Source organism: Myiozetetes cayanensis, unplaced genomic scaffold, assembly GCF_022539395.1.
Source record: "Myiozetetes cayanensis isolate MyiCay16 unplaced genomic scaffold, myiCay2020 scf35, whole genome shotgun sequence".
Classification (NCBI taxonomy): domain Eukaryota; kingdom Metazoa; phylum Chordata; class Aves; order Passeriformes; family Tyrannidae; genus Myiozetetes; species Myiozetetes cayanensis.
In genome coordinates this window covers 109,635-123,345 of record NW_026087577.1, presented here as the reverse complement: position 1 = coordinate 123,345, position 13,711 = coordinate 109,635, and the positions used below count along the sequence as shown (strand labels likewise).

Below are 13,711 nucleotides of genomic sequence, written 5' to 3'. Positions count from 1 at the left end.
ATCCCCATCCCCATCCTCATCCCCATCCCCATTCCCACCAGCTGACAAAGCCTCCCCCGACCCAGGGGACTCACCTGCTGCCAAACCCCCTCTTGCAGCGTCTCTGGGGCAGCGGTGCCGGGACCTGAGTCCTGGCTGTGCCTGGTGGGAAGTGACGTGTCTGGCGGAGCAGGAAAGGTGAGTTTGGGATGGGACAGCTCATGGGACTCCGTGTTTGAAGAGGAGCCTGGGGATGATTTTGCAACCTGGCTCCAATGAGCTTTCAACACACCACAGCATTTGCAAAGCTCTCCCTGGAACCTGTCCTGGTGGCCAGAGGGAAGCTGGGGGAGGAGGATGCCCACCAGCTCCCCCCAGGTGCCTCCATCACCCCAGACAGGACCCCCACAGCCACCCCCATCCAGTGCAGTGCTTCCCTTGGGAAGAGCCCCACGGGAGCAGCCTTGTGTGCCCAGGACAACTCGGGCAGGGTTCCCACCCAGGGTCCCTGCTCGTCCCACCCAGCAGTGGTTTGGCTTTGCCGTGGTCACTGCCACCACCACGACCTGTGTCCTGCTTGTGGCTGCTCCACCACCTTCCCTGCTGTGGGCAGAGGTGCTGCTGAGGCCATGGTGGTCCCATGCCACGGCAGGGACCCCCTAACCCCACCGCTGGCTCCGCAGGCAGTGGGCACAGCGGGGACAGAGCCGAGGGTCCCATCACACTCGTGCCCCCCACGCCAGAGCCCCAAACCACAGAGGGCTGGGTGGAGCTGGCTGCAGCAGTTTATCATTTGCAAAACAAGTCTGGGCTCCACACCTTCTAATTTGGGATCCTTCCTAATTGCAGGCATCTGCCTGGCAGGAGAAACAGGAGAGGGGCAGAGCCACGGTAGGGGCGGCATCTGCACTGGGGTCCCCTTGGGGCAGCTGGTGCAGGTGGCCAGGGAGGCAACCCCCCACCCAGCCCCTCTCCCGGGGACAGCAGCTCCTCACTGGAGACCACAGCCCCCCGACCCACCCAGGGACCACAGCCCCTCCCACCCAGAGACCACAGCCCCTCACCCAGAGACCACAGCCCCTCACCCAGGGCCTGCAGCCCTTTCCTGGGGACCACAGTCCCTCATCCCCAGGGTCCTGCTCCTCCTGCTGCACTCAGAGAAGGGACCCCCCGGCACATGCTGCACCCCGTGGGGATGGTGGAGGTGGTTCCTCCATCCTCACTCCATCTCCTCCCACCCACCGGTGCATCCCCCAGTCTCCCAGTCGGATTTTCAGCAGGGAGGGGAGGTCCCAGCCCCGCGGCAGCCGCAGTTCCAGAAGGGCAGGAGCAGGGAGCCAGCCCGGAGGGGGCAGTGCCGGAGCATTTCCCTGCACACGCATCCCTGGGCGCTGCCGAACGCTCTGGGGTGGGGGCTCTGTGTGTGCCGCCCCTGCCTTGCAGAGCTCCGATGACCCTTGGGAAGTGTGGGGTCAGGAATAGTGTGGCCAGCAGGACCAGGGCCACGGGGCCCCTGGTGAGGTGACACCTCGAATCCTGGGGTCACTTTTGGGTTCTTCATGACAAGAAAGACATTGAGGGGCTGGAGCGTGTCCAGAGAAGGGAATGGAGCTGGGAAGAGTCTGGAGAATTCCTGAGGGAGCTGGGGGGGCTCATCCTGGAGAAAAGGAGGCTCAGGGGGGACCTTCTCGCTCTTTCCAACTCCCTGACAGGAGGGGAATCTGGTGGGGGGGTGTCAGGCTCTGCTCCCAGGGGACAAGGGACAGGACAAGATGAAAATGAAACTGCCTCAAGTTGCATCAGAGCAGGTTTAGGTTGGACATTAGGGAAAATTCCTTCATGGAAAAGACTGTCAAGCCCTGGCAGAGGATGCCCAGGGCAGTGATGGAGTCACCATCCCTGGATGGTGGAATTTAGCAGATGTGTGGATGGAGCACTTGGGGACAGGGTTTAGTGGTGGCCTTGGCAGTGCTGGGGGAATGGTTGGGCTTGGTGATCTGGGAGGCCTTTTCCGACCTCAACAATTCCATGATTCTATTCCTTGATTCCAAGCACAGGCAGCCCAGCCTGGCTGCCGCTGGGGCCAGTGCTCCCCGGGAACATGGAAAAAACCTTGGGATGGCCCGATGTGCACTGTGAGAAGGGCTGGGGCAGAGCCTGGTGCCACCTTCACGCCACACTCCAATAAAACAGCTGTTAAACCTCTGGGCTTCTCGTTTTCCCCAAGCTCAGCAGCTCCGAGGCTCTCACACGGTGAGGAGGGGGGGAAGCCTTTGCCAAGGAGCGCTCTGGCTTTCTCATTCCTGGACTTCAAAGGTGCTGGTAACGTTCCCAAAGGCACAGGGAAATACTGTAACTGGTATTTAGGGAAAGCAAACAGGACGGGGAGGTCACTGCGGGCTGCGGCCGGTGCTGGCCACGGCCGGAACAGAGGGCACTCTGTCCGGAGGCCACCCCGGCGCTGGGTGGGTGGGTGTGGCCAGCGCTGTGAGCTCTGGGAGAGGGGGCACCCCTAATTTGCCCGTGAGGTTCGCTGGATGGTGGGGGACGGGACACTGATACCATTTACTCGACCTTTCCGAGCGTCTGACATTTGGGCTTTAAAAAAAAATTTCCCTCCTCCCCACCTCCAAAATAAAAAACCGGGGCCGGGGAAAACCAACGGCACATGTGGAACGAATCAAGGTCTGGCAGCGGCGGAGAGGTTCCAGCTGCAGGGATAAACAAGGAGCCACCCGCGGGCCACGAGGCCGGAGCCCCCGGGGCACCCCTGGCCCCGCGCCGCCTCGCCGAGGAAAAACCGAGCGATTTCCGAGCGCGTAGAGGAAACACTGACGGGAACGGCGCATTCCGGAGGGAGCGCGTCATGGCTTTTACTTGGCGCCCGAGACACACGCGAAGGTTTCGAGGGAGCCACGTGTGGAAGTGTGGTCCAGGAGAGGCGCGCAGGGAGCTTCCAGGGGGATGGGGGATGCTGTGAGGGAAGCCGGGGTGGGGCTGGGGAGCAGCAAGGCTGGCCGGGAGCACACAGAGCCCCTCACACAGGGGCTCAGCCCCTGGTCCCTCCTGCGCCCCCAGCACCGGGTCATCACCCACTTCCACCACTGAGTGATGCTGGAAAGGGTGGGGGAAGAGTTAACCCCTGGAGCCCCCCAGCACTGCCCTGGCCATCACTGCTGACGCCACAGGTAGGTCTGGATGGAGTGAGCTGGAGCCACGGTCTCGATGAACCCCATGGCGGGGTCCCGGATCCCAAATGGCACGTCCCAGCCGAACCTGGGGGGTGAGAGAGTCTGAGCAGGTTGGCACAGCCAGGGCTGAGTGTCCCTCTTGTCCCCCTGCCCAGGCTGACCTGTTGAGGACCACCAGGACGAGGGCACCGTCGGGGCGCAGGACGGCCACGTGCTCCAGCTGGCAGAGGAGGCAGCGGCGGCTGCTGTGGAGCCCCACGCGCCGGGAGCCCTCGGGGATGAACTTGCTGTGGGGAGAGGAACAGGAGAGGGGTTGTGCCCCTGGTCTGGGGCCGGCGGCATCACCTGAGCTCCCCCCCAACCCACCTGAAGTGCCCCAGGTGGTAGAACATGGGCTGCTTGTAGAAGACGTCCTTGCTGCCATCCACGATGACGGGGCTGTCCACAAAGTTCTTCACCCAGTTGGGCCCCCCCTCCAGATCCAGGGCCAGGTTCCAGTCGGTCCAACCGGCCACAAAGTGGTTCAGGACCTGGGAGGTGGGGGGAAGGGGCTGAGCAGGGCTGAGCACCCCCAGCCCCGGGAGGGCAGTGCGGGAGGCTGTACCGTCAGGATGCTGTGGCTGTACTGGTCCCCTCGCTCCCAGCAGCCCAGGGACACAGCGAAGCGGAAGGTGAAGAAGCCGCTGCAGGCCTCGGTGTAGAGGAGGAAATGGTCGGGGAAGAGCTTGTGGGTGGCCTCCAGGCTGCAGCCAGGTGGGACAATGGGGTCCAGGTACCAGTGGACCGCCAGACCGGCCACGTAACGGGCAGCTGTGGCATTGCCCAGCACCTGGGGGAGCAAAGGAGATGCCTCACACCGAGACCACCCACGTCCCGAGCCCGTGGGGATGGACACATGGACCCCATGTGCCAGTGGGGTCTCCTGGGGCCATTTCATGTTCCCTCCTGTGTACACTGCAGCCCCCTGAGCAGCACCCCAGCATGGATCTGGCACCCCAGCAGCACCCCAGCATGCTTTGGCACCCAGCTGGGTGCAGTGCAAAGGGTTTGGTGGTGCCCCTCACCCCCCACCTGGTTCTGCTGCTGCCTGGCCCTCCCTCCACATCCCCCTAGGGTGGTCCAGCCCCGTGGCTGGCAGTGAGGGAGGGACATGCTGAGCCCTCCAGGAGCTCCCGCCGGGGCAGGGGCAAGGATTACTTTCTTTCCTCCCAGTTCGAGGTGACTGCCCCAGACAGCCCTGTAGCATTGTGTGGGGAAGCTGAATCAGCCAAAACTCTGCCCAGAGAAGGTGCTGTTGCCAGGATCTGGGGTGTGGGTGCCACCTCCTGTCCCCAGTCCCGCCAGGCACACGTGGAGGCGGCTGCTCCCGAAGGAGCCGGCTCTGGCTCCTGCTCCTGCAGACCCGGTTTGCTCCCGGTCTCCAGGGCTGGGAGAGGCCGCTGCCTCCATTTCCTATAAACCTCGAGGCTGGGGCAGGAGGCGGAAGGGGAGGAAGGGGCTCTGCTCTTCACCACTTTGGCCCAGTGCGGGAGGTGGATGCGCTGGTCGTCGAGGATGAGGAGCCGCGTGCGGTGGGCGCTGCGTGCCAGCGCGGGGCCCAGGTCGCGCAGGATGAAGTCCCGCTGCTGGGCGGCCGTGAAGGCGATGGTGGGGGCCTGGGGGGGCGTGAAGAGCCCCGCCAGCGGCTCGTTCTGCGCCGTCACCGCCCAGAAGGTCACGTTGTGTTTGGCGTATTCATCCAGGAACCTGGGGGCAGGGAAGAGGGGGCAACCTCAGCCCTAACTCCACCCCCCCAGCTCCCTCCGCTGTCCATCCCATGGTATCACCCCAGGGACGGTACTTGATGAAGTAGTTGGCCCAGGTCTGGTGGTACTTGTCCCCCGCCTGCCCTTTGAGCTTCCCCTTCCCACGGACGTCCCCGTTACTCCTCATCCAGCCCGGGGCGGTCCAGGGGCTGGCGAACAGCGACAGCGGCCGCTTGCTCATGGCCAAGACTCGGTGCAGGACAGGGATCTGCAGGAGGGAGTGAAGGCACCGTCTCAGCTCCAGCTGCAGCCCCCCCCAAAACCACAGGGCCCAGCACTGGATTACGGGGAGCCCTCAAGGAACCCCAGCCAGGACCAGCAGCCGGCGAGCACCACCCCATGGCACAGCGCCCTGGCTCCTCATCCCACCAGTGCCAGCCAGGATGCGCCAGGACATGCCCCGGAGAAGGTGCCATCTCCCACAGGCTGTCCCCACACACCCTGCCACTGTGTGCGGGGCTCAGCAGCACCTGATCACGGGGGTCCTGGCACACGCAGGAGCTCCAGCGGGAGAGGGGACAAGGAGCCGACGGCAGCGGCTTCAGCCTCCCACCTTCATCCTCACGTCCTCATCCGCCAGTCTGAAGTGCTTCAGCTTGTAGTCGTGGGGGACGTCGTCGTAGCTGTAGGGGCGCACGGAGAAGTCGCTGCAAGCCATGGGCACCCGGATGAGGTTGTACTCAATCCCTGCAGGAAAAGCAGGAAGAAGCATCCAGCGCCCGGCTGATGGGCGTCCCTGCAGCGGGGACAGGCACAGCCACCTCGGGTGACCCCACGGGCCGCCCACGCCGCCGTGGCCTCACCGCTCACCGCAGGTGGAGAAGTAGGAGCGCAGCAGGTTGTCCTGGGCCGGCCGCGACAGCCGCAGGATGTTCATGGCAGCCGAGTCCGAGAGGGACCCGCCGAAGCCCTTCATGCTCTGGTACAGCGTGGTGATGTTGAGGGTCAGCAGCAGCCCTGAGGGGAGAGCCCGGCTCAGCCCGCGGTTCCCCGGGGGACCTGCGGTGGCACCGCCGCCCACCCTTCCGAGCGTGGCGGTACCTGGGGTGTGCAGGCTGCTCTGGAATTTCCCCTCGCTCCTCTCCAGCCTCTTGCCGGCCTTGCTGCTCTCGTACTTGACGTAGGAGCCGGGGGGCGGCAGGACCAGGGGGTCCAGCGTGTCGCAGTACGTGGCGTTGCAGACACAGACTATCGAGCCGTGGCCAAAATCCCTGGGGATGCAGGGCAGGGCGCCTGCGGGGCACGGGAGGCGGGGGGGAGTGGGTGGCACGGGAGGGTAGGAGCTGCTGCCGGCTCGGGGACAGGTCCCTGCCAGCTGTCCCGCCCGCCCCGGATGATGCGCTGCCTCCCTGCTTCACATCCTGCCACCTCCCCGGCACTCAGCTCCGTCCTTTCCCCCGGCTCCTGCCCCTACCACGGGACATCCCACCGCCCCCACGACGTCCCCGTGCTCACCTGCCACCCGCGGCACCGGCATCAGCAGCAGAAGCAGCAGCGGCAGCAGCAGCAGCCAGCCCAGGATGTTGAGAGCCCCCATGGTCCCTCCACTTTCCATCAGCTCCAGCAGGTCCCAGGGAGCGGCACCTGCGGGCAGGGGAACTCTCAGCCAAGGCAGGGGCATGGAGGGACAGGCTGTGCTCCTCGCTGGATCAGCCCCATCTCCCCAGAACTGTTTGTCCTTCCTCTGCCAGAGAGCTCCGGCCCCCCCCAAAACACCCTTGTCTTTCAGGGAGGTGAGGTGGGTCCAGCCCACCCACCTTCACCCCGGCTGCTCCCGACCTGCGCTGCTGCCAGCCCTCCTCCTCCTCAGAGGCTCCAGCCTTTACAGGGAGCTGCTCCGAGACCTCCCTCCGCAGCACACCCTCTCCCTCCCCCACAGCTCCTCCTTGCCCTCCTCCCGGCCCGTACCTGTCCTGGGGCCGGGACCGCCGCACATCTCCCAGTTTGGGGCTGGGGATCGCAGGGTCCTCCTGGCCCCCCAGGGAGGGAGAGCAACACCGTGCTGGCAGCCCTGCCTGAGAGAAGGGCCCCACCAGCACAGGGACATGTCATAGGGGCAGCTCTGGGACCCCTCTGCAATCCCTGAAGGAAGAGCTGATTCCTTTGTTTTGTCAGACATGGCCTGCAGGAGCCCCGGGGAGCCTGGCAGAGCCCAGGGCAGGCTGGTCACAGCTGCCTGTCCTGCTAGGAGCCCCCAACAGCACCCTGGACCACCCATTTACCCCTGCCCACCACCCTGCTGCCCCCACTCTCTCCCAGGAGCTGCCGTGGGTTTGTACCCAGCGTGGGGAGGGTCCAAGACCCCTGGGTGATGCTGGAAAACGTGGCTGCACGGCCCGGGGTGGCAGAGGGATCCTGCAGGGTTGGCCACACAGGAGCTGGGGCCATTGCCATTCCAGTCCCAAGCCTTTGGAATTGCTCTCCCCTCCTCAGCGTGTGCTGGGGAAGGTGGCAGCAGTGGCAGCAGTGGCAGCAAGTGGGCAATGTCCTGGCTCCAGGCAAGCAGGGCTGCACTCTGGCCATGGCAGTTGGACCCACAGACAGGGACTGGGTTCCCTAACACCAGCCATGCCAGGAGCAGAGCCCAGCTGTGGTGACCAACCCCTCCAGGAGCACTCGCTGCTCCTCTGAGAGGGATCCCCCAGCCCAGGGGATGAACCAGGCCAGCTCAGCTGGGCACACAGATCCCACCTGATCTGGGTCCCACCACCCTGGATGTGCCTGATCCCATGAACACGTGCCCATCACTGCAGGGACGACCTCAGCATCTCCCCACAGGGGTGGCCCAGGGGACAGAGAGCGGCCACATCCCAGCCACAGCTCCCTGGCACAGCTCCAGTGTCCTGGAGCATCAATCCCCAGGTCTGAGCTCTCCTCTGCAGGGTTAAACCGCTCCGTTAGCTCTCCCTGCCAGGGTGGAGCAGCACTTCATGACTAATTTGCTCCTCTCCTGGCATATCAGATGCAGCTCTGGGGCGAGTCAATTCATCAAAACTTCCTCCTACCCCCGGCACTGCCCTGCCACGGGCCCTACCATGGTCCCACAGCTCCACTGGGAGCTGAGCCACGGGACACCAGCCCCAGCTGCCACCAGGGCTGGGGCAGACAGGGCCAGACAGCCCCTGGTTCCATCTCACAGGGCAAACAGATGCCCTGGAAGGGAGCTCCTGGCCCAGTCCCGCTGTGCCCATGTACCTCCCACCCCCGAGTGTCATTAAGTTGTCACGCGACTGCTACACCCAGGCTAATGAGCCCCAAATTTTGGGGAGGGGTTAATGGGCCCTGTGGCCAACAGCCACCTCCCAGCCTGCTTCCAGCCACCCGGGGTGCTCCACTCACCCTTTCCCGTCCTGAGGTCCTGCCCTTCCTGCCCCCCATGCGGCCAGAGCCCCCCAGCTGGCTCAGATCCCCGCAGCTCCCGGAAGCAAAAACACTGCGGAGGCTGCTGGAGCTCACCCTTATCAACATCTGGCTGATAAGAGCGTCCTGCTGAGCAGGAAAAGTGAGACCCAGGGGACGGGCAACGCCTCGCACCACGGAGCCACTGGCACGGGACACGCTGGGCAGCCCCAAAGAACTCCCAAAACCACTTCTTGTGGCCGCTCCCCCCACTCTGGGAGCTGGTGGGGGTCGCAGGGGCTTCTTTGGCGTCGCGTGGCCGCCCTTTGCAGAGCGCAGGTGGGTTCCTTCCGTGCCGGGGGGTGAGGATGTGGGATCAGAGGAGCTGGTGGAGGAGCCGGGGGGGGTGAATTTTGGTCCCTTGGCCAGGAGAGTGCGGATGGGGACACTGAGCTGGGCTGAGCCACCTTTATGGGCGTCACGACGCCGTAAACGCCGAGGCCAAAGAGCCTCAGTGTGGCATCACGGCAGCTCCTTCCCTGCAGCGGGACCCCGGCCCGGAACACGGAGGGACACAGACTTTAGGGTGGTCACTGGTGCCAGGCCAGTTCCTGGGGGGCCCCAGCGGTCCCCAGCCACTGTGAACCCCAAACAAGGCAAGGCTTTGCACAAGAATTAATGAGCCAAGCCCAGCGACGTCGGAGGACTCGCCCCCGCTCCGTTTATCCCGGAGCTGCTCTGTCCTTCAGCGCCGAGCCGAGCACAGGGACGAGGGCACGTGGACCAGGGTGATTCAGCATCTGGCCACCAGCTGTTAGGACCAGGGCAGGTAAGAAAGAAGCAGGTGAAGGAGCAGCTCTCTGCACCGGGAGCAGGGTGCTGGGAGCAGGATGCTGGGAGCGGGACACTGGGAACGGGATACTGGGAGCGGGACGCTGGGAGTGGGGCTCGCTCCGGTTATGATCCTGGAGAAATATTTCCCTCTTGTGGACAAACACAAACAGCCTCGGGGCAGGAGCAGGCTGCTCTCCGCGGGGCTCAGGCACCTCTCGCAGTTGCAGGGTCCCAGGGCTCCCAGCCTGGAGCAGTGTCGCTGTGGCACCACGGTGCAGGATGTCCCAGGGTGACCCTGTCACGCACGGACCCCGCCCGGGCCGTGCCCAGCCCACACAGCGCCGGGGCTGTCAGCCCTGACAGCACCCCCCGGGCACATCCCGCCCGCGCAGATGAGCCCAGGGGCCCGGCCGCCCTCCTCGCCCTGCAATTGTGACCTCCCTGCCCTAATCCCCTGCTCCCACGCCCTGCCAGCTCCCTCCCTCCTCCCTGGGTGCGCCCACTCTCAGCACCCACTCCTGGCCCTGGGCCCGCTTGCTCAAGCTGCCCCAGCTCTGTGGTGGGTGCTGAGCCCCTGGTGCACCCCCACCCTCCTTGCCACAGCGGGGACCCCTCTGCCCAGTCCCCCTGGGGGCACAGCTCATGCTCCAGGCAGGGTTGCTGCAGCCTGGCCAGCATCCCTGTCTTGGCAAAGCCCCAGGAGCGGCTGGCAATGCCAGAGCCAGCTGGGACCCTGAGCTCTCCATGCTGCAATGCTTCTGCAACTGGTTCTGCCGCCAGCACTGACCTTGGGGAGCACGCTGGGCTGGGAAAGATGTGATTCACACACCCCCTGGCCTGGCATTGGGCTGTGAGCAGCTCCTGCTTGGCAGGAAAAGCATGGAAAGCTGAACCTTGACTGCAACCCCTGTCCAGACCTTCCATCAGGGGGATTGTCCAGGTGTTTTGTTCCTGCTCCTTCTCCAGCACCCAGAGCACCCCTGTGCCAGGTGAATCCAGAGCCACTTGCCAGGTCCTAAAACCTGTCCCCAAAGGCAGTGGAAGAGCAGCCAGGCTCTGCCCAGCCCATGCCAGGCAAAGCACGTGTTTGGAACTGGGAGCATTCTGGGAGCACTCCCAGGCACAGGGAGCTGTAGGGGGGCAGAGAGGCAGGGGGGTTGGGCAGGGAGAGGGGCTTGCCCTGTGGGGTTCTGGCTGTTCTGTGCTGCTCTCTCTCCTCCTGCGGGCTCCATGCCCGGGTGGCACCCAGCCACAGTGCCCAGGAGCAGGGGAGGGACCCGGCCGCTTCTCTCCCGGCCGCAGACACCGAGGCAGCTTCACCGTTTATTGCCAGAACAGCAGCGCTCACAGCCTGCGGGGTTTCTCCACCCTGAGGGGCACCGCTGCCCCCCTGGCCCTCCTGCCACACGCATGGGCATCCCCGGCCCGGCCTCGCTCCGGGGGCTCCGCTGGGCTCTGAGGAATCACTGCCCCCTGCACGCCCCGGCCCGAGCCTGCAGGCAGCTGGGGCCGCACGTCCGGCCCGGCTGCGTCCGGCACGTCCACGGGTGCCCCGACCCCATCACTGCCGCTGCCACACGTAGGTCTGGATGGAGTTGGCCGGAGCCACAGCAGAGATGAGGCCGACAGTGTCGGCCAGCCCGAAGGAGATGTCCTGGGGGGAGCTGTGAGGGGGAGAGCAGGGTGGGTCAGAGGTGCAGCACCCACTGGTGCACAGGGCCCACAGCAGGGGCTGGGTTGTGTCACTCACCGGTTCAGGACCACCACCACCACGGCGCCGTCGGGGCGCAGGAAAGCCGTGTACTCCAGGTCCGTCTTCTTGGACTCTTTGGAGGCAACGAGCCCCACGCGCTGGGAGCCCTCAGGAATGAACTTACTGCACAGACAGAGGCGAGAAGCAACCCCAGGGAAGGGAGTCAGGTCCCAGGAGAGCTCCTCTCCCACCAAACCTGCCCCGCTCTCCTCCTGACAAGCTGCTGCTGCAAGGATGGAGCTGAAGCCCAGGCAGGTGAATGCGTGTCAGGGGCCCCAACCCACCTGAAGTGCCCCATGTGGTAGAACATGGGTTGTTTGTAGAAGATGCCTTCGCTGCTGTCCACGATGATGGGGCTGTCCACATAGTTCTTGACCCAGTTGGGGCCCCCCTCCAGGTCCAGGGCCAGGTTCCAGTCGGTCCAGCCAGCCACAAAGTGGTTCAGGTTCTGCAACAGGACAGCCCAGACATCTGCCCAAGGAGCAGGATGCTGAGGGCAGAGGGAGCACACCAGCAGCCCTTCCCAGGGCCCATCCCATGTGGTGATGAAGGGGCCTCACCGTCAGGATGCTGTGGCTGTACTGGTTGCCCCGGTCCCAGCAGCCCAGGATCACATCCCGCTCCCAGAAATGGGCTCCGATGCACGCCTCCGTGGCCAGGATGAAGTAGTCAGGGAAGAGCTCGTGAGTGGGCAACACTGTGTCCTGTATGGGACCGATGAAGTCCAGGTACCAGTGGATGCCGATGCCGTGGACGTAGCGAGCTGCCTCTTCATCCTCCAGCACCTGGCGGGGAGAAGAGTCGGTCCTGTGGGGCAGAGCCAGCACCCCAACCCTTGCACAGCGGGACAGAGCAGCTGAGCCCCCTACAGGGATGGGGGGCTCTGCCCTGGCTCTCTGTGCCAGCCTCTCCCTGGCCATGCTCACCACTCTGGCCCAGTGCGGGAGGTGGAGCCGGTTGTCGTCCAGGATGATGAGCTGCACGTGGCGGTGGGAGCTGTTGGCCAGCGCTGGGCCCAGGTCCCGGGCGATGAAGTCGCGCTGCTGCTCGGCCGTGAAGCCCAGGCACTGGAAGGGGTAGTTGTTGATCAGCCCAGCCGTGGGCTCGTTCTCTGCTGTCACCGCCCAGAAGGTCAGGTTGTGCTTGGCGTATTCATCCAGGAACCTGGTGTGGAGGGCCGGGGTGAGCCACGGGGTTGTTCCTCTGTGCCACCACTGAGGGTCCCCCGGGTATCACCCCTGTGCCCTCGCCCCGGGCGCTCCTCACCGTATGAAGTAGTTGGCCCAGGTCTTGTGGTACTTGTCCCCTGCCTGCCCCTTCAGCGTCCCCTTCCCCACGTAGGACTCGCTGGTCTTCATCCAGGTGGGGGAGGTCCAGGGGCTGGCGTAGAGCGACAGCGGCCGCTTGCTCATGGCCATGGCTCGGTGCAGGACAGGGATCTGCAGGAGGGGGTGGAGGGACTGGCTCAGCTGAGCCCCCCGTGGTCGCCCATCCCACCCTGCTCCCTCCCACTGCTCACCTTCAGCTTGGTGTCCTCATCCCGCAGGCTGAAGTGCTTCAGCTCATAGTCATAGGGAATGTCGTCGTAGGTGTAGGCGTGGAGGGAGAAGTCGCAGCTGGCCATGGGGAGCCGGACGAGGTTGTACTCCAGCCCTGCCAGGCACAGGGGTGACAGTGGGACGTGAGGTCCCCAAAACCTGCCGGCACCCAGGGTCCCTGTCGCCATCCCACCTGTCTCCCTGTGTGTTCTCACCTTCCTCGGAGAAGTACGAGCGCAGCAGGTGGTCCTGAGCCTTTTCCGGCAGGGATAGGATGTTGATGGCGGCTGCATCGGTGATGGAGCCGCCAAAACCCTTCACCCTCTGGAACCGCTGTGTCGTGTCCAGGGTAAGGACGACGTCTGCAGGGAGGGGAGCCCAGTGTGACAGTGGGTCACAGCGGGGTCCACCCCATCCCTGCCACCTGCGGCGGTACCTGGGGCGCAGAGTCTGCGCTGGAACTTCCCCTCGCTCCGCTCCAGCCTCTTGCCGGCCTTGCTGCTCTCGTACTTGACGTAGGAGCCGAGGGGTGGCAGGACCAGGGGGTCCAGCGTGTCGCAGTAGGTGGCGTTGCAGACACAGACCATGGCATCGCGGCCAAAGTACTTGGGGCTGCAGGGCCGGGCGCCTGGGGGGCACGGGAGGCGGTGATGGGGGCAGCCTCGGGGACGCGTCGCTGCCAGCTCTCCCACCTGCCCCAGGGTGATGCCGGTGCCCCCGTGCTCCACATCCCGGCACCTCCTGGGCACCGAGCTCCACGCTGCCACTGGATGTGCCTCTGCCACTCCTGGGCATCCCCAAAAACACCGAACAGCCGCGGGTATTCCCTCTCCTCCCCCGCCCCGACTCCGGTCCAGTGGGCATTCCCAGCCCTCCCGGGTACCCCTGTCTCCTCCACCCACTGGGTACCCCGGTCCCCCCCGCCCCGCTCACCTGCGGCCCGGTGCGCGGCCAGCAGCACCACCATCACCAGCCGCCAGCACAGGGCACCGGCGGCCCGCATGGCCCCGCCGCTCCCGGCGCGCTCGGAGCCGGCCCCGCAGCACCGGGCCCGCCGCCGGCCTCGCCTTTAAGGGCGCCTGGGACTCCCGTCCCGCCCACACCCGGGGCGCCGCTGCAGGAGCGGCACCGGCTCTGGGCGGGCCCGGCCCCCCGCCTTTCCCCGCACCGGGACCGGGACCGCAGACCGGGGGAAACCGCACGGGCGCGGGGCCGCTCAGCCCCTCCGGGATGCGCAGGTGGTCCCAGTCCCACTCCCAGTCCCAGTGCCGG

At 65.4% G+C, this 13,711-nt stretch overlaps 2 protein-coding genes across 2 annotated transcripts; both read right to left on the bottom strand.

Moving 5' to 3' along the window:
- Positions 1–3,149: 3,149 nt before the first annotated feature.
- On the bottom strand, positions 3,150–6,512 carry LOC126646445 (lysosomal acid glucosylceramidase-like). The gene is made up of 10 exons (XM_050327792.1): positions 6,431–6,512; positions 6,017–6,208; positions 5,786–5,932; positions 5,529–5,662; positions 5,011–5,183; positions 4,682–4,916; positions 3,775–3,999; positions 3,537–3,700; positions 3,332–3,457; positions 3,150–3,255 (listed from the first exon to the last, which is right to left on the bottom strand). The coding sequence occupies exons 1-10, from the start codon at positions 6,510–6,512 to the stop codon at positions 3,150–3,152; spliced, it is 1,584 nt and encodes a 527-aa protein (XP_050183749.1).
- Positions 6,513–10,458: 3,946 nt separating this feature from the next.
- Positions 10,459–13,526, bottom strand: GBA1 (glucosylceramidase beta 1). Its single transcript, XM_050327846.1, has 10 exons — positions 13,373–13,526; positions 12,876–13,067; positions 12,655–12,801; positions 12,421–12,554; positions 12,168–12,340; positions 11,828–12,065; positions 11,462–11,686; positions 11,186–11,349; positions 10,899–11,024; positions 10,459–10,812 (listed from the first exon to the last, which is right to left on the bottom strand). The coding sequence occupies exons 1-10, from the start codon at positions 13,440–13,442 to the stop codon at positions 10,710–10,712; spliced, it is 1,572 nt and encodes a 523-aa protein (XP_050183803.1). The 5' UTR covers positions 13,443–13,526; the 3' UTR covers positions 10,459–10,709.
- Between the last annotated feature and the right edge of the window lie 185 nt (positions 13,527–13,711).